The sequence below is a fragment of the Pseudochaenichthys georgianus genome, chromosome 11, assembly GCF_902827115.2.
Source record: "Pseudochaenichthys georgianus chromosome 11, fPseGeo1.2, whole genome shotgun sequence".
NCBI classification, from domain to species: Eukaryota; Metazoa; Chordata; class Actinopteri; order Perciformes; family Channichthyidae; genus Pseudochaenichthys; species Pseudochaenichthys georgianus.
In genome coordinates, this window is record NC_047513.1 from 26,252,777 (window position 1) to 26,274,847 (window position 22,071).

The window sequence follows — 22,071 nt, forward strand, 5'->3', positions numbered from 1 at the left end:
TACAGCGAGAAGCTCATGGGGCTTTCCCGAACCTGTGTCGAGAGCTGGGTTGCGTTCCGATAATCCAAAATTCAGCTCCTAAATTCTAACCCTATCTCCTATTCCTTGACCTCTGAGTGAAACGTCACAGGGTTAAGGGATAGGGGATAGGAGAATTCAAAAGGACTTAGGAGAAGAGACTGTGGTACTTTAGAGAATCCGAATGCATTTTCACTATCCGACGTGTTTATGATGCGCCAGCGGACGTCATGAATGTGCGTCTGCTGCTGTGGGGAAACTATGGAAACTACAGTTTTCTATACAGCGGACTACAACATGGATGTTCAATAAGAAGGCGGGACTACTGTAAACTCATCTAGAGACTCTGCACCGTGCTCTGATGTTGTTGTTTTATGCTTTATGAACGTGGACAACAGAGAAACATATTCTTCATGACCAAAGTTGGAATTGAAATAAAAAAGGAAAGTTAAACTTATGCTAGTCAGAGTCGTCACCCTCTCCCTCCGGTCCACATTAATACAAATGATCCCGATACGTATGATTGTATGAACTATGAAAATATCTTAAAATCAATACAAATGTATTTATTATAAACGTTAGTCCTTAACATCTATCACTGTGTATATCACCATTCAAACATCTTTTAAAAGTTGAACAAACCCCACACAGCTCAGTAAAGACTGTGAAATGTTGACTTTATTTGATCATTTCAGTAAAAACTAACGTTCATATTTCTCTTTTTGATTATAATACTGATGAACGTTCAGAACAAAGCACTTTGGCAACTTACCACATACGTTTTAAAATGCTTACTAAGCACCGCAACGTTCATGATATCATTTCTCGGTCATAATCGGTTGTTTCCGTGAACGGCCGACTGTTGAGTGACGGCAAATGCTGCGGCTGCAATGCATTGTGGGGCATCATTTTCTTCTCTCCTTTCGTCAAGGGAGGTCCAGTGGTTCCTAAGCTAAAGGAGGTTATAAAGGAAGTTTGAAACCTCCTTTCCTTTCATTTAGAGAATTGGAACGGCACTTAACATGGCTGCCACTGATGTACTTCGGGGTCATTTCATTTGGTTAGGAAGGTTCCTAAGCTAAATGGACTATTGGAACGCAACCTTGGAGTTAAATGAAATCTCAGATTTGCCTTCTTAATAGTTTGTTTGGGTCCCTCACTTCCGTTTTGCTTCTCATGCACTGATTCGCTAGCTGAACAGCCAATCGACCGACAGCCTTTGGCTGAAAACCTACCGATTTCGGCAAAAAAGGGTTCGGCACGGCCGAAAAGACACCATGGTGCGGGACACACCAATCTGAGTAGGGCGACAGGACGCTCATCGTCGGCCTGACATCCATCGACGGACAAAATCGGCATGGTGTGTCCGGGGCTTTAAGATGATCTCTGGAGATGCATCAATCTGTTACACTTTAAGAGGAAAACAGGCTAAATTCACGAAAACCAAGCAATTGAAACTTACAAAAAATTATATTAAAAAGGTAAACAATAAGGCTCCTCTACCTCAATAAATGCAAGAGATGCAGCATTTTCTTAATGTTTAATTTACATTTTTCATCTTCCTCAGACGTCATTCATTGGGTGACAGCCCAACGATGATTTGGACTTTATTACCCTACAAACACAAGCCATAGCTTTGCTATCAGTTGTGTTTATATCCTACATTTGATTTTCAAGCATATAATGCTTCACCGAACACAGGAGGGGGCTTAGCTGACGGTTCATTTGAATTCTCCCCAAATATATTGAGGCTGGACCTGAACTTTCAGCTTGGGGGCCCCCTAGTGGCCGCGGGGGCCCTATGCATCCACATAGTCCGCCTATATAGTAATAAACGGCCTTGGTCCTCTGACAGTACAGACCATTAGCTGTTGGAGTGGAAAGCTCCCAGTCCTGACCTTTGCTGCTGGGGTATAAATGATTGAATGCATTGAAAAAACGAGCTTCATCCAACAAAGCTCAGGAGTTCCTTACCCAGAGGTAATAGCATTTACATTTTTAAAGTGTATGCTTAATTACATATTTAAAAAGTAGTTACTGAGACGCCACTGCTAGCGTCACATAGCTAATAGCTCTGATTAACATACTGCGTGGTGCGTGACGTGAGTTAGCTTGAGCTAGCTTGTCGTGAACACGGCTATCTGAGTGCATTAGCTAATTGGTTAGCCACATACTTAAACACTTTTACAGTATCTCGTTTACAGAGCCTATCGTTAACTCACTAGCTGCAGAGTTGGATACTGTAAGAAGACAACAGGCAAGTTAAATGTTGTAATGTAGTTTAGGGATCGACCGATATGGCTTTTTCAAGGCCAATACCGATTATTGGTAATCAAGGAGACCGATAACCGATATTTGGAACCGATATACATTTGCAGTAAAATCAGAAAATCTTGGTGTCAAAATGTAGAATAACACAAACTCCAACAGAACTTCTTTGAAATGCATTTAAGCATATATTATGTTTAATGAACTTTTAAACATTTTACAACTGGTTTCCGCTGCTGCTTGCTTCAGCCTGTGTCTGCGTTCTTTCGCACCTGTCTGTCATCGGCTGGGCCGATTATCGGTCGACCCCTGTAGTTACATTGAACACATTATTGTGTTATGTGGGCTGGCTAGAATGTGCTGTAACGTGTGCAATTCAAGGAACCCTGTATGGAAAACCGTTATTTTGATTTGAAGGTTAACTTCATGTAACCTTTTGAAATTAACGTATGGCTTTTACTTAATATTTCCTTTACATTGTTAAACAAATAGTTAGTTAAATAGTTACATCACAGCATGCATTTTTACATGCATAAAACTATCTGAAAGACACATGTCTTAATAGTATCCTATTCCCAATTTCTGAGAAAAGTCTAATATAATGACACCTTATAGCCAAATGAAAGGACATATAAGGGAGTGTAAGGTGTGTGTGGGATTTGACCATTTAAACGTGAAAATGTAATATGATATGGTTTGCTGAGAACATTGGAGAAATAGCTGGAAAGGCAATTAAACCATTTAAGCAGCCTACTATTGTATAGTACTATACTTAGCACATGGTCATTGTCAATTCTTTTTTTATGTCGAGGCACATTTTTATTTCTCCATTCATGCTGATAGCTTGATTATTACTAAGAATTGTCTTCAAAGCAGCACTTTGAAGTTATGTATGAATTTCTTCTTTGAGGGCAATTGGCGTCAAAACACTCAGAACTTAAATTAATTAATGATCTTAGTTTATTGTCCTTTTGTTACAGGAAAAACATAATTGAACACAAACAAACATCACTTGTTTCACCAGGGACTCACAGACTAAAGGACACACACTGATAAAATGATCAAACTCAACTAAAAAGGACACTGATTTGCAGTGCTTGTTTTTATCTTTTTGCTCACTGTGTAAGAAGTGCCTTTGCACATAAACATTGTAATTTAAAATGTAATGTAGGCGCTATTTTAGCGCTGTCATGCTTCTTGGTTTCAACATCAAAGCTCATAACCAATATGTGCTGATACATGTGGTATGGATTCATTTAGCATGTGTCCTCTCCTGTGTTTGAAAGTTGTGATGTAATGTAACAAAAGCTGATTAAGATGCATGCCAAATCCAAGATAAACACCTCATTGCATAAAATACATATACATTTTATATACATAATTAGGCAATATTTGAACATCTGTTTTACTGGATTTTGTTGGTGTACTAATCAGTTGTTATGTCTCAGATAATCCCCACTGTAAATGTATGTTTTTGCTGAAATAGAAAAAGCTTTCTGCCGTTTTGCTGATTAAACCAAAGCCATCCAGGGAGAAAATCAGGGCAAATATGTTTGAAGCTAATCAGTTTCTTTGAAGAACGATATTGTTTTAAACCTGTAGGAATGTGATTAAAAGTTTCTCTTATCAATGTTCACCAGGCTGTTGTGAAATCATCACAGGCTCTGCTGTTCTCATAAATAGAATTAAAGTTACATTTTTGATAAACTGAGGTCCAGGTGAGTCACAGTCCTAATGCTGATTCAAGTGTTATGAAGTAGTTTAAAATGGAAACCTACTAAAGACTAGGTCAAACATGCCCACATGACTTAGTGAGTTTATAGAACTGTGGTGAGAAAAGTGTTGATACAATTCTTAGAGTGAAATACAACATTAAAACAAACATTAAATACTTAGATAACCATGACCATTTCTGATAAGCTACACACATAAATAGTAATTATATTTGTTTCTCTTCTACTTAAATTTCATATCTAAAAATAAGTCCTGAGTTATTAGAAACGGTTGTTGGCTCAGAGTCCGTCATTGTTATGATTGTTGTCTGTATAACTATTTGTTCAGCTCACACTGGAGACTATTTTGTATCTCTTATTTACTACGGAAACATAATTGCATACTCTGTCTTTTGCTGATTAAGAGAAATCTGTTGAGACTTGCTGTCCTGTTGAGGTCTTGACATTTTAATACGTTGTGGATGATTCACTGCCTCATTATACAAAAAAAGTTATCTTTGAATGCTGAAGGGCACATCTGGCTTGATGAAAGTGGTTTTCATACCTGACCTTGCGACCAACTGTGCTGTTGATTGGATCTTTTTTTTGATCGTTATTGTCCTTCTGTCCATTTGTTCTCAGGTTATCAGGGTTCCAGCTGCCTTCACCCATTGTGAGTACAGGCTCCAGGATTACACTGTGGCTACTGTCTGACTATGCGGTCAGTGGACAGGGATTTAAGGCTGTCTATGAAGGTAAGACAACTTTCATATAATTTGTTTTGTGTTACATGAAAGATTACCATGTTACTATCTTTTCCTCAAGGTTCAAGGTTCTTTATTTTGTCCTGCGAACATAGCTACAGTGTAGTTATGCCGATGAAATTCTTAGGACACAGGCTTCTCCAACAGTGCAACACAAAAACACAGATACACAGAAAAATATAGTGCAAGTAAAAAGTAAATACAAAAAGAAAGATAGTTGAAAAAGAAATAGTGCAATAAGAGTCTATATGCAGGGGCGCACCTGGTTCTCAAAGGTGCACCTGGAGATGTTGCTTTGTGCACATCCTTAAAATGAAATAAACCGGACCTTTTGAGGGGTACTTGACTTTATGAACGGCGGGGGGAGGAGGTGCGCTAGTGAGCACGCAGCAGGGTTACTGTGCGGAGCGCATAAAGCAGACCCTTCTCGCGATAGCGAGGGATCGCAGATGCCGTCGTGCTCCTGGATGGATTAAAACAATTAAACCTAAATGGCTCGCGAATTATACTTTGGCGGCCGTTAATATACCCGCCCAAGTAAAGTCTATGTGGGAAACCCTGCTATCTTACCAGTTCTTATGCAGTACGCAAATATCTCTCTCTCTTCTCTCTTTTCTATCTCTCTCATCTCTCGCAAATGCGCCTTTCTTCAAATGATCCGGTGCTCCTTTTTGGTGGGGGGTGCGCATGCGCACCTGCACACAAGTTATGTGCAGTCCTGTCTATATGCAAGTTATTGGAATGATATATTAGAGAAATAGATAAATAATTACTAAGTAGCAGATGAATGTTATGGATGTTGTTTCAACAGTTCAGGTGATTAACAGATGTTGTTTAGCAGTCTTATTGCCCGTGGTATGAAACTGTCCCTGAGTCTGGTGGTTTTAGTCCGGATGCTGCGGTAACGCCTGCCAGACGGCAGCAGACTGAACAGTTTGTGGCTGGGGTGATGGGGATCTTTTATAATCCGGAGGGATTTCTTCCTGAGCCGCTGGGAGCAAAGGTACTCCATGGATGGCAGCTCCGTCCTGGTGATGTTCTGTGCAGTTTTCACCACCCTCTGTAAAGCCTTACGATTGAGGGCGGTGCAGCTGCCGTATGGAAAACAAGTCACCAAGTACTTGAGGAAAAAGCCTCATAAGTCACTTCAGTGATTGTGACTGTGTGACTGATATTCAAGTTAAATCTCCTTGAATTCCTTTCTTCATAATTGCTCTTATGTCAGTAAGTGATGCCAATAATTAGGCCGGGATATTTCAGCCAGTCCCATTAGAGCAGCATAGCTTGATGGCTTTAGAGCTACTGAGCTAGAATCTTTCAAATATTCTACAAAAGGATACAAGAAAGCAGGAAGGAGAGAACATGGTGTACACAGTGACTCTGGTTAGAGTTCTGGTACAAATTATCTTGTGTGCACCAAACTGATTGTATTATCATACCGTTTTAAATCCATTCTATCCAGCTAGGTTATCATCTCTCTTCCCAGGCCAGGAGAAGAACCTTTATCATGGTGACTCGGAATGCTTTATGACCCATGGCCGGATGATTTTAATGATGGCACATTTCAGATGCACGCAGGAGGAAAAGGCGAGCTTAGGGAGGGGAAGGATATACAAGAGAATGACTAATTAGGCTAATTACCTGACAAGAGTTTGACACTCTTTTTGAGACATCCTGAATGTGGGGATGTGGCTCAGGGAAGCAACATGTGATCTCGATGAATCGTAAGAAAAAAGAGCAAAGAGACTGTTTGTTAACTCCACTGGGAGGCAATTGGGGTATTGTGGCTTTCTTTGGCACTAGTGGAAATATACTTGTCAGACTTGTCTAGCTTCTGACCTTGGATGATGCATCTCCGTCTTGCTTCAAATATGTTTGAAGAAACATGTTTTGAAAACTGGCAACTAGTGATTTAACGTAGAAAGTAAGTACTATTTTGATAGTTTGAAAGCATACTATTTGAGCTACCACTTGTCTTTCAATTGTGCACTACCTGCTGTGCAATCACAAGGCCAAGTTAATATGGTCAAATAATGAAAATCTTGTGTTATCTTCCACACCAAGGGTATTAGTTCAGGCATATCAAACATGTTGAGAAACTGGGGAGATAAGTGCAAAGCCATAATTACCTGCCACACACCTAACATGACACTGGTGATACCAACTGCAATGACCCATGTCACATGGGAAGAGAGAGGCCCGCTGTGCTGACATGTGGTGCTGCCCTGTAGGTTAGAGTGAATGTTAATTGAAGAGTGAGAAGTACAGGAGATATGCAAAGCACAGCATCAGGTCACTGTCACTGAATAGATGGCGGACCACCCACAGTTGGCCTTTATTACACAGGATAAGCACACACATGAATCTTAGCACACTTCTTCAAATGAGGTGAAACAGCATCTCTTTTCTACTTCCCTTCATTCTGTTCTGTTATATTGTATTCTGCTCTTCCTATGCACCTCTTTGGCAATTTCCTCATGGCTCACAGGGGTTATTTGACTTCCCTCTGAAATCCTGCTATGGCTTCCTGGAACAGAGGCAGAGATAATACACCTCCATCCAGCGGCTAGACCTGCGTTATCTGGGTACTGATTACAGTTAATGAGGCTTACAATCAGCTGGATGGTAAGAGCAGCCTGGGTAATGGTGTATATTACATAGTAAATCATCATTTCAAATATTTATGTTATGCCATTTCAAAACATTTAGTGAAGAGATAACACACTTTTTTTAACCAGACCTTGTTTTAACAAACTTTTATTATAAAATTGGCCCAGCTTACAACACAATAGATATTTTCCTCTTCTCAGTGTTTTCTGGCCACCTTATACCTGCTGTCAGCAGGAGCTGTGTGAAGTTTTGTTCTATTCAACTACCCAGGCAGCCGAGAAACACCAGGAAGGTGTCACAGAAGCTGACACACTGCTTTGCGCTGTTTTGTTTGAAGTCCGTTTGACCAGAAGCAACTGGCATAGAGCCACTGTGCTGCTTTGATTTGATTAGTTTGCAGTTAGAAGAAGTGCACAGTGGTCAGCAGACAACACGACCAGAGATTGGACATAATCAGAGATCCCACTGGGTATCGGCTCAGGAAGTTACCAGTATCTGTGGGTGATTTAGTGTTCCTGACATTAATCGTCCCGAATTTACCCCTTCAGTAAATTATTTAGCACGAGCTCTGCATGTCACATTACCCTTTGCTCAGTTGGAGTTTTCTGCATTAACACTTTATTACGCTCCATTTGAGTCAAAGATACACATAAACAAACAACGTGGTACTGGGCCAGTCATTGTCCTCTTCGCTGCACATGTTGCCCTTTTTTAGCAAAAAAACAGTTGGAAAACCACACAACTAAATACATTATATAATTCCACAGAAACTCACTTCTGAGATAACAGCCATTGTTATTTATTTTCCTTAGCAATGTTGACACATAGACTCCTCTTCGCTGTTTCCAGTCCCCACACAAAACAATGAAAGTTGAGTGTGTTATGTCAACTTCTTGTTAACTTATGATTAATGTACTTTAAAGTTAAGAATGAACAGCTGTGTGTAGGCTGGTATTACTCAGGATGCAGATCAGCTGCGTCACAGCATTGATGTAGCTGTGTCACGTCTCTGCCATGGTTTGAATGGTCGAAATGAGCAACAAGATATTTAAATGTGCAAATGTTTTAACTTAATCTTGGATGAAATTAATATGTGAACTACAGATGCTAAACATTAATATAAATAAGAATACTTTGTATGTACTTTAGTGGGCATTAAAGTATCTATATATTTATCTATATCTATCCATCATTAATCCTCTACTCCTCAGAGGAAACATAGCATTGTGGATTTTTTGGGTACCAGCCTGACATTTGGGAGCCAATCATTTTTATATTACACCATTGCTTAATGTCTGGCTGGTTGTACAGGACAAGCTTTCCCCCATCTTAAGCTGTTGTTGTGCCTGCTCATTCCATACGACCCACTCCCTAGCCAAAGACGACAACTGTTATTCTTGGCTGTGTTAGGAGAGAATCAATGAAGCCCTGATTATGTATTTGTTCACGTATGTGCATTAGGGCTGCAACAAACGACTAATTTGATAGTCGATTAATCTATCGATTAATGAAACGATTAATCGACTATTCGGACTATTACGCCTTGCACAATTTCTCAAGCGCTCTTATTTAGCCATCAACTTTTAGATTTAGCTTGAGGTTGTTTTAGGCATGTGGAAACTAACAATGAAGACAATAAAGATGAATACTTGATTACAAAATACATATTATTAAATTAACTAAACAAATTGTTTACAAAATGAACATTGCTTTTCATTTAAATTAAATAAATAATATTCCACATCAAAAGAAACAACAGTGTTTTAGCAAATAATAAATAATGTGATAACAGAATTGTAAACAGAATAGCTGAAACTTTAACAAACTAACTAATTCAGTTACCTCAAATCATTACCCCATGTTTATATAATTGAGTTAACTCTGTGTGTTGCTGCTAGCATACATAACACCTGACGTGAAAACGTTACTCGTGGACGGGGCTACAGAGCTATTAGAAAGACAGTCGAACCTGGTACATTTCTCCGTCTGGATGTGGAGCACTTTTGCTAAATGTTTAGATAAATTACTCGTGTTACCGCCCTTACATGCTAAACTCTTATTGCACTTTTGGCAACGAGCATCTAGATGGGTAAAGTTTAACCACACCTCGGAGCGGCGTTCTCTCTGCCATCTCCGCAGTGTGTTGCTGCATGTAGCAGCCGCGTGTGTGTAAACTGCCCCGCCCCCTCCCACACAGACCAGGGAGAGAGATCTCGTCTGATCGAAAATACATCATAGATGCATTTGTTTGTCTTTTTACATATTATAAACGAGCTGGCCACACTAAGACTGCGATATAATGTTTTTGTATCAATAATACATGACATATATTTTTTAAATGTCTCCAGTACCAATAACGTTGTAGCTTAACGGCGCGTAAAACACACGTGATGACGTCACCAACGAATCGACGACTGAATTAGTTGGCAACTAATTTGGTAATCGATTTTAATCGATTAAGTCGATTAGTTGTTGCACCCCTAATGTGCTTACATTTGTGTCTCTTTATAGATGTCTGCTGGTATGTATGTGAGGCTTTTACTCTCTGGATGCCCTTCCATTTTCTCAAATAGGTTAACATTTTTTTTTTCTGATCCTGATTGGCTTATCTCAGCACAGCTTTTGGCAGTAAAACCTCAGTACTCACAGGCTTTTTTTTTTATTAGGGACTGTTTTTACCATCCACCATTTTGGTGTGAGCCCATCTCGTCTATATTAGATATCTCTTCTGTTTCAGCCCACTCTGCAATAAGCCTAAGTGCTGCACAGTCCATCTCCCCAACACACTGCGTAATGGCCGAGACCACTCTGGAATCTCTCCCCTCTCGTCACCATAGCAACCACCAGACTCCCTTTCCCCCCGTCTTATTCTCCTCTTTCTGTTCTTCATCTCCTTCCAAACACTTTATTCATCTTTAATCGGTTGCGATAGAGAAGGAGGCTAACATGGGCAAAGGGAATTAGAAACATTTGCAGAGCTTCTGAAATGATCTACTGGGAAGAGAAGACTCCTATCTCTTCTTGTCTTACTGCATCCATTGCACGACATTGTTGACTTCTCTCTATCTTATTTCTCTTTCCCTTCTCCCCTTTCTCTGCTATATCATAAATATCAACCTCCACGACCCCCACATTTTGTTCCCTCTTTCCTCATGTTATCAAGCGCTCTCCCTCTCCCTTGAATATTAAAGTACCGCGATGATTATCCAGGCATGTGTCGCCAAGTTCCTCTTCCGTCTGTGTCTTAGTTGCATATTCAATGTGCCTCCAAACTGGGTCAGCCGAAAAAAAACCAAACATAGCCAACTCTCCCGCACGATTCAAGCCGCCTGCCTCCTCAGCATTAAGTCACTGCAGGTGTCTGTAACGGGGACAAAATAGCATGCACATAATATGTCGGGAATTAATTTAGAATACATTTATCAAAATAGTTTTGCGTGTGTCTATTTCCTTGCAAACCTAAATTCATTGCTACTGTATATCTAAGATCCTCAACTCAGTTTAATGTGAATTATAAATGCTTTTTATGTAGGTAGAACTGCATTATGAAAAGGGTAGCTAAAAAAAAAGCTAAATCAGGAGGCTTTGTGTCACAATAGGTCTCATGATGAGCATTTTTTTATTTTAAGTGAGTAAAGGAGCAGCAGAGTATGGAAGCCTGTTTGCGCTACAGAGACGCTATTGTAGATCAGCTGTGATGGATGCAGGAGAATACAATGGTGCTGGAAGGCGAGCCACAGGGAAAAATAAATACAAATCCTGTAAGTCAATATATTGACTTAGCTATCTCAATATATTGACTTAGCTATCTCAATCAATCAATGTTTATTTATATAGCCCAATATCACAAATGTTACATTTGTCTCAGTGGTCTTCACAGTGTGTACAGAATATCAGTATGACAATACGACACCCTCTGTCCTTAGACCCTCACATCGTACAAGGAAAAACTTCCGGAGAAAACCCACAGTTTAAAGGGAAAAATGGGAGAAACCTCAGGGAGAGCAACAGAGGGGGGATCCCTCTCCCAGGACGGACAGACGTGCAATAGATGCCGTGTGTAAATTGAAAAGATAATACATTTGCAACATAGGTAGTCCAAATGTTTGGAAATGCATGTGTGTATAATAGGAAGATGAATCCATGAGGATATCCATCCAGGACCGATGATCCAGGACCACAGCCACGACTCAAGATCCAGGGCTCGCGATCCAGGACACAGGACCGCAGGATCATCCATGTCTCCGGATCCCGGCGTATATAGACACCAAAAAGAAAGACATTTGGGGAAGCTGGGTTAATCGGAACATGAGAGTACACAGGTATAGACAGAGATAAGGAAGAAGTAAGATGTCCCCCGACAAACTAAGCCTATATCAGCAAAACTAGGGGCTGAATCTAATCAGCCCTAACTAGAGATGTCCCGATCCAATCACGTGATCGGGGATCGGAGCCGATCACGTGATTTTCAAAAGATCGGAATCGGGAGAAAGAAATTGGGGATCGGGATTTTTTTTTTTTGTATAAAATATATTTTTTTAATTTAATGTTACAAAACAAAAATGACCATGTTCACGTCTTAAAGTCATCCTGAGGACTTAGTTTTGGTTTAAAATTACACAACATCATGTATGTGTTGCTTTCTTTGGGCTTGTTTTCATAGACCTGGTTGCTTATTTCTCTCAAATCTGGCAACAGAGTGGGCGCAGTGTCTAATAGTAGCAGTAAGCTAACGAGAGGCTACGTTCAGCTGGTGACTCGGGAGTCGGGACAGAGAAAATGTCAGGAGTTTGAAAGTATTATAAAATTGAAAGCGAAGGCAGTGTAACAGCCAGATGCAATGTTTGCAAGGCGGAGGTTCCGCGTGGTGGAAAGAACAGAGCTACGTTCAACACGACCAATCTAATACGCTACCTGAGAAACAAACGCCAACAACACGACGAGTACACAGCGGCCACTCAGGTAACGGCACTGAAACAACCGACACTTTCAGAGACTTTTAAAAGGAAAGAGAAACTGCCCCAGAACAGTGAAAAGGCCCAAAAAATAACAGCCAAGATAGCTGAATTCATCGCGTTGGATGATCAGCCGTTATCTGTTACCTTTTTTTTTCTCTTAATGCATTGCATAAAGATCGGATCGGGAAAAATCGGTATCGGCAGATTGTCAAAATCAAATGATCGGAATCAGATCGGGAGCAAAAAAAGGTGATCGGGACATCCCTAGCCCTAACTATAAGCTTTATCAAAAAGGAAGGTCTTAAGCGCACTCTTAAAAACGGATAGGGTGTCTGCCGCCCGAACACAAACTGGAAGCTGATTCCACAAATGTGGAGCTTGATAAGAAAAGGCTCTGGCTCCCATTGTACTTTTAGAGACTCTAGGAACAACCAACAACCCTGCATTCTTGGAACGCAATGCCCTAGTAGGACAGTAGGATATAATGAGTTCTTTAAGGTAAGATGGCGCCTGCCCATTAAGGGCTTTGTAGGCGAGAAGAAGAATTTTAAATTCTATCCTGTGTTCTATAGGGAGCCAGTGTAGTTTTCCTAACTCTGGTTAGTACACGAGCTGCAGCATTTTGAATCAGCTGAAGCGACTTGACTGACTTCTTGGTACTCCCTGATAATAAAGAGTTACAATAATCCAGCCTAGAAGTAACAAATGCATGGACTAGTTTCTCTGCATCGTTTTGAGGCAAGATATGCCTGATTTTTGCAATGTTACGTAGATGGAAGTAGGCGGTCCTTGAAATTGATTTTATGTGGGCGTTAAAGGATAAATCCTGATCAAATATAACACCAAGATTCCTTACAGTCTCACTGGAGGCCAAATTAATGCCATCCATAGTTAGTATATGTTTAGATAATTTGTTTCGTAGATTCTTCGGGCCAAGTACAATAACTTTGGTCGTGTTTAACATCAAAAAGTTTAAGGTCATCCACGTTTTTAAGTCCTTAAGGCAGTCTTGAATTTTATTTCGATGATTAATCTCATCAGGCTTGATTGATAAATATAGTTGAGTATCATCCGCATAACAATGAAAGTTTACAGAATGATTCCTTATAATATTGCCTAACGGAAGCATATATAATGTGAACAAAATAGGTCCGAGCACTGAGCCCTGTGGCACTCCATGGCTAACTGGTTTGCGTGGAAGATTCATCGTTAACACGTACAAACTGAGAGCGTTCAGATAGATAGGACCTAAACCAGCCTAAAGCAATTCCCTGTATGCCAACTAACTAAGTGCTCTAGTCTTTGCAATAAGATATCATGGTCGATAGTATCAAATGCAGCACTGAGATCGAGCAAAACAAGAATAGAGACAAGTCCCTTTACTTGTCTGAGGCTATTAGAATGTCATTTGTGACTTTAACCAGAGCTGTCTCTGTGCTATGATGTGTTCTAAAGCCAGACTGAAAATCTTCAAATAAATCTTCAAATAAAAACTGTTTTGCAACCGCTTTCTCAAGAATAGAGGAACGGAAGATTAGAAATAGGTCTATAGTTGGCTAAAACCTCTGGATCGAGGTTGTGCTTTTTAAGAAGCGGTTTTATCACTGCTACTTTGAATGATTGTGGAACATAGCCTGATAATAAAGACATATTCATAATATTTAATAAAGAAGTGCTAATTAATGGAAAAACTTCCTTCAACAGCTTAGTTGGAATTGGGTCTAACATGCACGTTGATGGTTTAGAAGAGATAATCATTGAATGTAATTGTTTAAGGTTTATGGCTGAAAAGCATTCTAGTTTACGATCTAGTGTAATATTAGAACTTACGTTTCCGGGAGCTGTTGATAACACTATACTGGTCAAAGGCAAGAGGTCATTAATTTTGTTTCTATCTCAATATATTGACTTACTATCTCAATATATTGACTTACTATCTCAATATATTGACTTACTATCTCAATATATTGACTTACTATCTCAATATATTGACTTAGCTATCTCAATATATTGAGTTAAATATATATTTCTTTTTATTGAAACAATTATGTCAAATACAGAATAAGGCACATAGACATCAATGTTCATCATATAAGCGGTACAACTTCATATTAAGGTACACAAATTCACCATCAACTAGTTGTTAATTAACATGCATATTAGCATATTGGCTCTTTATTAGTCATTATAAAACACTTATTAATGCCTTATTCTACATGACCATATTCTACAAGTAATCTGTGTATGTTACACTTGCATGTACAGTATGAGATCATTAAGTGCCTTGTAACTTCTTTTTTTATAGTTTCACTCCGTTTGCATTTCAGTGGACTGCAAATAAGTCAATAAAGGAGCATGGCTGCTCATTCCCTAGCTCTCAAAACAGTTTGGCTGGCTGTTTAATCTATGTTCACACTGAGACAGTACAACAAATTGAGAGAACAGTACACTTATTGTGTAAGCATACATACAAGCAGGTCACACAGTATGATCACAAATACATAAACTCTGTTAAAAATCAGTTTTATTAAAAAGTACAGGCTGCATATGTGTTCTCAGCCTTGGAGAAACTTGACATGTTTTGGGATGTGTCTGAACCTCTCTTTAGTGGTTCATTAAAGGTGGGGTAGGTAAGTTTGAGAAACCTGCTTGAGATACACTTTTTGTTATATTCCATGGAATGCTCTTAACATCCCGATAGCAATGAATATCTTAAGTGCTTTGACAAAAAATCATAAAAAAATGTAATCTGTGGAAGCCGTAGTACTGTAAAAAGCACGACCAATCATTTTAAAATAACGGCTAAAATAACTGGATGGCCTACCTGCCTGTTAGCCTTCCATCGGGGCACAAACTTATCTCGTGCCCTCATTGGTCATGTGCGCGTTCGTGTGTGTTGGAGGAGGGGCTCTGTAAGGAAGTGGCAGATTTTTTCCAGCTGTGTATTTTCAAATTCTAGCGCACTCGAGCTGGTTTCTCCAAAATTACCTAACCCACCTTTTAATAAAACAGATAGTTCAACGTGAGCCTACTTTTGTTCATCTACTGTTGAGGTTCATTTCAGTAGTTGTGTGCTATAATGTATTTACAAAGTGTAAAGAGAAGGCAACTTTAGAATAGGAAACCTGTTCAGGTCAATTAGAGTCAAATTAGCTTATTGGTTATGAACAAGACTTCACTTTAAAATAGGGAACATATTATTGGACAGAAATACCTAATTTTGAGTTATTTAGACATATTGAGGAGAGCATATTAAGACCAAAGCTCATGTACAACAACTTCCTTACTTGCAATAGATAAGGACTAATTAGAGGGTTATTGAGGAAAAACTCTCAACTAATGGCCTATTACTTGTAGAATATGGTCATGTAGAATAAGTCATTAATAAGTGTTTTATAATGACTAATAAAGAGACAATATGCTAATATGCATGTTAATTAACAACTAGTTGATGGTTAATTTGTGTACCTTAATATAAAGTTGTACCGCTTTTATGATGAACATTGATGTCTATGTGCCTTATTCTGTATTTGACATAATTGTTTCAATAAAAAATATAACTCAATATAATGAGATAACTAAGTCAATATATTGAGATAGCTAAGTCAATATATTGACTTACAGGATTTGTATTTATTTGTTCCTGTGGCGCGCCTTCCAGCACCATAGCATTCTCCTGCATCCACCACAGCTGATCTACAATAGCGCCTCTATCTACTCCCCCTCCACCACCCTCCCTCCATCCCTCTTTCCTATAAGCATGAGAGAGGAGAGAAGATGAGGGTGATGAGAAAGTAGTGAAGCATGAGTGAGTCTAGTGCCTAATTGAAAAATGAGACTTGTCCCCTCAAGTCATGGAGTTTGCCAAATGAAAGTGTCATGACAGAAGTGAATAGACACGGATCCAATTCTACGGTCCTAATGTTCTATCTCACCCCACTGGGACTTCTGCACACTTTACTCAGGGGTATATTATTGCCTTGTTTGGGTGCCGGTGTCTTTAAAGGGAGGGGTTGAGGGGATTTATAACCTGCTGAGCCCCAAAGAGATACTTTCCTCGATGTTGTTGCTGCTCGCTCTGATACAACTGGCTTTGATTGGGAGAGATGCGCAAGAGTTATTGTTTGCCAAAGAACAATTGACATGGATTGTTTTAATGATTTGAATTACATATCATTCTGCAGATATGTTATATTCCTGTCCTTCTCAATTGATGTATTCTGCCTCTTCGCAATATTAGAAATGCACTCAGCTTTTTATGGATTCCGTTTAAATGATGCAATCCACTTTTTGATTAAATATGACCAGTGGCTTCCAGCATGGGAACAAATATAATTGTTGCAAAGAAAACAATTAATAAAAAACAACAATAAAGAGCCTCGCTGTAAATTGCATATAGTTACATGACCATAAGTCAAACAAGTTATCTGTTCAGCTGCTGCACATTGTGCTTTACTTTTTGCACACAAGTCTAATTCGCTGTTTGCTTTTAAACAAGAAGCCATTCAAAGTACAGTCTGCATTGATGCTTTGCTCCATATACTCTGGGGCTTCGAGAGCTTAAGTTATTATGTCTAAACAGGCTCAGGTGAAATGAACTAAATCGAAGTAAGCTTTATGTGGACAAATCAAAGAAACACACATAATCATTGGTTGTGTAATGTTACAGTGGAAAGTTTGGATTGACATTACAAAATGTTGCGGATACTTCCTGGGAAAGTGGCTGCATGTGTCAGCAGTGCACACAACATCGGGGATGCTAACTCAACTCTCCCGGAGGGGTACACCGGGGACTAAATTGTCTCTTTAGCTGTAGACAAATGATCACTTTAACCAGTTTGTGCATAAACCAAAGCCACAACACTCCTGTATACAACAGATTCATCCTGTTGGTAAACAGTTATTGATTGGTAAACCAAGACCGGCTATCTGTCAAGAAGACAACAAAACTAATTTAGCTTCCCCAGTTGCAAGTCACTCGCTATCTGTTTTGATAAACTTATTGTAGTTATCATGGAATTATGTTGGGCACATAGCAGAGGTGGGACCAAGTAATTGTTTTGCAAGTCCGAGTCAAGTCTCAAGTCTTTGCGCTCAAGTCCGAGTCAAGTCTCAAGTCTTTGCGCTCAAGTCCAAGTCGAGTCTCAAGTCAGGATGGGCAAGTTCAAGTCAAGTCCAAGTCCTAAACTTTGACAAAACGAGTCATAAACAAGTCATTATGTGTTTTTCACCAAATGTAATGACATCGATCAACAGAATAATACTTAATAATCAAACTGCTTTTTATTAGTCACATTAATAATCCATTTTCTCTCTGTTGGTAAAGTAACGTGTGTTTTTTTATTTTAAGAAGGATCAGTAAGTTAAGCCTACCGTGACGGTTTGATTCAGAAGGAGTTTAATGTATAAGATCCCTGATGTTGAGGTGACAGAATGTTTATCACTGTGTACAACATGTTATAAGGGACCCACTATCTATCTTTATGCCAGGGATAATGTGCAGCGAGGCGGTCTCTATGGGGAAGAGAACACCTGCATCTAGATCCCTCTGCAGGTGGTACTTTAACTATATTTTGATGCTAATACGTTTCTACTTTTACTTGTAACATTTTGAATGCAGGACTTTTTATTGTAACCGAGTATTCCTACACTCTGGTGCTTTTGTACTCAAGTACAAGATCTGAACTTCTCCCACCTCTGACAGTAAATCCTGAGTGGTTACCAAAATAAAGGTAACCAAAAAAGGTTATTTTCATTTTACAAATCCTGCACTCAGCTTTGCTTTCTCCAATATCATTGAAATGCAGCCAGATGCTGCTTATTTTTTCGGTTTTCGCTAATTTCTTTTTCCAATCCGTCTCCCCCGTCGCTCTGTGCAGCTGACCTGTACCACTACACCTTCTGTGCCCCCCACCCTTCTTTCACATAATGGTATGATCCTAGTGTGTCCTCGCATATGATTGGCCGCTTGGTGGCCCAGCAAAATAAAGTCCCGTCCCTGCCTGCAAGGATTCTCAGCAAGAGTAGCGGCTGAAGATTCTGCTCTCCCCAACGGGAGTCTTTTCTTCTAGCGGCAGCTCGCGATCAGCGTGTTGGAGACAGACCTCTGAATTAAATGATCAAGTCACCTCAAGTCAGAAGGCTCGAGTCCAAGTCAAGTCCCGAGTCATTGGTGTTCAAGTCCAAGTCGAGTCGCAAGTATTTTGTGATTTTGTCAAGTCGAGTCTCAAGTCATCAAATTGATGACTCGATTCTGACTCGAGTCCAAGTCATGTGACTCAAGTCCACACCTCTGGCACATAGGCATGCACTACTCTAAGCTCTGTCGGATGCAGTTGTGGCGAAAACAAAAGCCTTGCACGAAGTGAAACAAGAAAGATTATTAATATTAATGATCGTGTGATTTTTAAGCAATAAGGCTCATACTGTAGTTCAACATCACTGGTGTGCCATTGCGAAAGGGAACACTGGGGTGGCATCCCATACATTCAGTGGAAGACAAGCTTTTGGCGTTAAGCTTATCTTTTATATAGAAGCCCATGCTACTCGAGGCGACCTCTCTTATGTTTTTTTTTTACTTTGCTTCAATTTGATTTAAATATCTCATGAAAGCTTGGTGATGTTGGGTATTACAGTTTTAATAGAGAACACTTTATGTTAGGTTTACATTAAAATGTAAATCACTACAGATAGTTTAAATAGCTTTATGACTGTTCAGTGCTGAAGTCAACAGAGACTCTATATACTACAAAACATAAATACATGAAAAAGCTGTACCTTGATATATTTGTTTTGTAATTTTCCACAGTACATTTCTTGGGCCCTTTCTCATTTCTCTAACTCCCCTCCTCGATTCCTATCCTCGTGTCTTAGTCCCGCCCACAGGAGATGCGAGCGGAGGAGCCGAGGAGAGAGGAGAGAGGAGGGGAAGCAGCAGGCGGTTAGAGAAATGAGAACTCCTCTCCTCTGAGCAGTCATTTTAAAGAGACGTCCATTAATAATGACAGGAGGCAGAGCACTCTGTCTGATGGACAGATGTGTTTATGATGACTTATATATTTACTTTTAATTCATTCACAGTGCGGTATAATGAGACAATAACAGGCTACAGATGCAGACATATACAGTACACCCTATATTTATATAAATATTAGAGCCGGGACTCGATTAAAAAAATTGATCTAATTATTTAGAGGCTTTGTAATTAATTAATCGAAATTAATCGCATTTTTAATCAAATATACATATTTGACCTGAGAACAGTGAGAAGCCACTTTCACATGGATTTGACTCCAAGTGGTCTACAGTCGAGTGCAATCCAGTGAGCCAGGGAGTTGGTTATTTTTTCAGACGTGGACTTACTTATCCTGGCCCTGAAACCGGTCATCTGGTTGAGTGTGGGTTGGGTCAGGGTGTGTTCCTTGCACTCGGAGTCGGGCTAACGTCCACGCTAGCTGCTACATGCTTTGCATTTAGGTGATACTTTAGGCTTGATGTGCTGCGGTGATATGCACATTCCTTTTTGCATAATTTGCACACAACCGTGCTCTTATCGACGCTTCCATCCGTCCGTTTATTAAAACAAAATGTCCCATCCACGGGGCCGACCAAAGCGGTCTCATCAGCTTGTTCGTTCATGTTTGACTATTGTTCACCGTGGTTTGTTGTTGTTTGAAGTCCCATGCTGAAGTCATGAACGTTAGTTGGTGCTCCAGTATAATCGGTACGCCTGAAACTCATCCAGTGAGAAATGTTCCGCTGTGCAAAAATAAGTGCGATTAAAATGCGTTAATTTTTTTAACGCGTTAATTTTTGTGTAATTAATTAATCTTAATTAACGCGTTAAAGTCCCGGCCCTAATAAATATATACAATTTCAGAATCAAACAAGTATGAGAGCACTCTCATAATAACGTAACACTATCAGAGACTGGATATATCCCCCCCCTCTCTCTGGTCGCTGAAATGAAATTACGGGCCAAAAGTTTTATACAACACACAACACACCTACACACTGCACAACACGCACCTACACACTGTACAACACGCACCTACAGTACACACTGTACAAAACGCACCTACACACTGCACCACACGCACCTACACACTGCACCACACGCACCTACAGCTCCTAAAGCATATCATATATATCAGGATACAGCCATTGTGTATTCTATTATGTGAAGCACTAAATGGTTTTAGACAAATATCGACTCTTTGTTTGTAGATATCTACTAAACTACAGCAAATAAATAGAGTAATGAGGCCTGAGTGATATATATTATACACACTGCTCTGCTTTCTGCACGAACCTCACAGCTGTTCTCTCTGTAAACATCGCGATGAAAGCAGTTAATACATTAATATCCAGGGGATGCATGCAGAGCTGTCATTGGCTGAGATAAGTCCGGCCGTGCTTCACGACTCTTTTACACATCACTGCTGCCGGAAATGCATCCGCGGAGGAGCCGTGGAAGACCGTGGAGGAGCCTCCTCTACGCTCGATCCTCGGTCCTCGAAGTGCATTAGAGACATTTTCATTTAATTTCAAACCTTTATTTAACCAGATTGGTCCCAGTTTTTTAAGCAGGTTATTGACATGAAGTTTAAAAGAGAGACAATCATCAAGCCAGATACCAAGGTATTTGTAACAGGCAACAACTTCAAGTTTTGTTCCTTGCGTAGTTACAATATCTAAAACAGGCTCTGGTGTCTTTTTAGCTTTTGAAAAGAGCATTACCTTGGTTTTATCCACATTTAAAAGAAGCTTTAATTCAGAGAGCTGAGTCTGAATAGTGTTAAAAACAGCTTGTAATTTAACAACAGCCTCTTTAATGGAGGGACCTGCACAATACATCACAGTATCATCCGCATAAAAATGTAAAGTAGCTTCATCCACATTATCACCTACACTGTTAATATATATGGAGAATAAAAGTGGTCCTAAAACAGAACCTTGTGGTACACCATTAGAAATGTTTAACCACTCAGAAGACAGTCCATCAAAATGAACACATTGGGACCTTTCAGAGAGGTAGTTTACAAACCACCCCACTGCATTGCTGGATATGCCAATACTGAGTAGCCTCTGCTTTAAAATGCGATGATCAACGGTGTCAAACGCTTTGGAAAGGTCAATAAACAGAGCTGCACAACTCTGCTTATTATCTAAAATAGTAGTAATGTCATTCACCACTTTCATTGTCGCAGTGATGGTGCTGTGTTTCTTTCTGAATCCTGACTGATGTTTAGACAGGATATCATTTATACATAAAAACTCCTTTACTTGTTCACTCACAAGTCGTTCGAGCACCTTAGCCAGAACTAACAATTTAGAGATTGGCCTATAGTTATTTAAAATAGTTGCCTCCCCTCCTTTCAGTAAAGGCAAGACATAAGCAGACTTCCATACTTTTGGAATTGTGTTCGTGCTGAGGGAGAGGTTAAAAAGAGAAGTAAGAGGTGGAGCAATAAAATCTGCAGCTATCTTTAAAAAGAAAGGTTCTACGTTGTCCGGGCCAGCCGGTTTCCTAGGATCTAACTTGGATAATGCTTCATGAACAATACCAATAGTTAAAGGAGTAAAACTGAAAGGGTTTTCCAGACCACATTGTTCAGAGTCAAGGATTGGAGCGTTCACAGGAGCCACACAGCCAAACAGAGAGCCACAAGACACAAAATGCTCATTAAAGCAATTTAGCATAGTAGCCCTGTCTGATATAGTGCCAGATGCTGTGGTGAG

General features: G+C 39.7%; 1 protein-coding gene across 1 annotated transcript in view; it reads left to right on the top strand.

Moving 5' to 3' along the window:
• Positions 1-22,071, top strand: part of csmd2 (CUB and Sushi multiple domains 2) — a 280,443-nt gene that overhangs the window by 43,964 nt on the left and 214,408 nt on the right. The window contains 1 exon segment of the mRNA XM_034094476.1: positions 4,641-4,753. Within this exon segment, the coding sequence (XP_033950367.1) occupies positions 4,641-4,753 (113 nt within the window).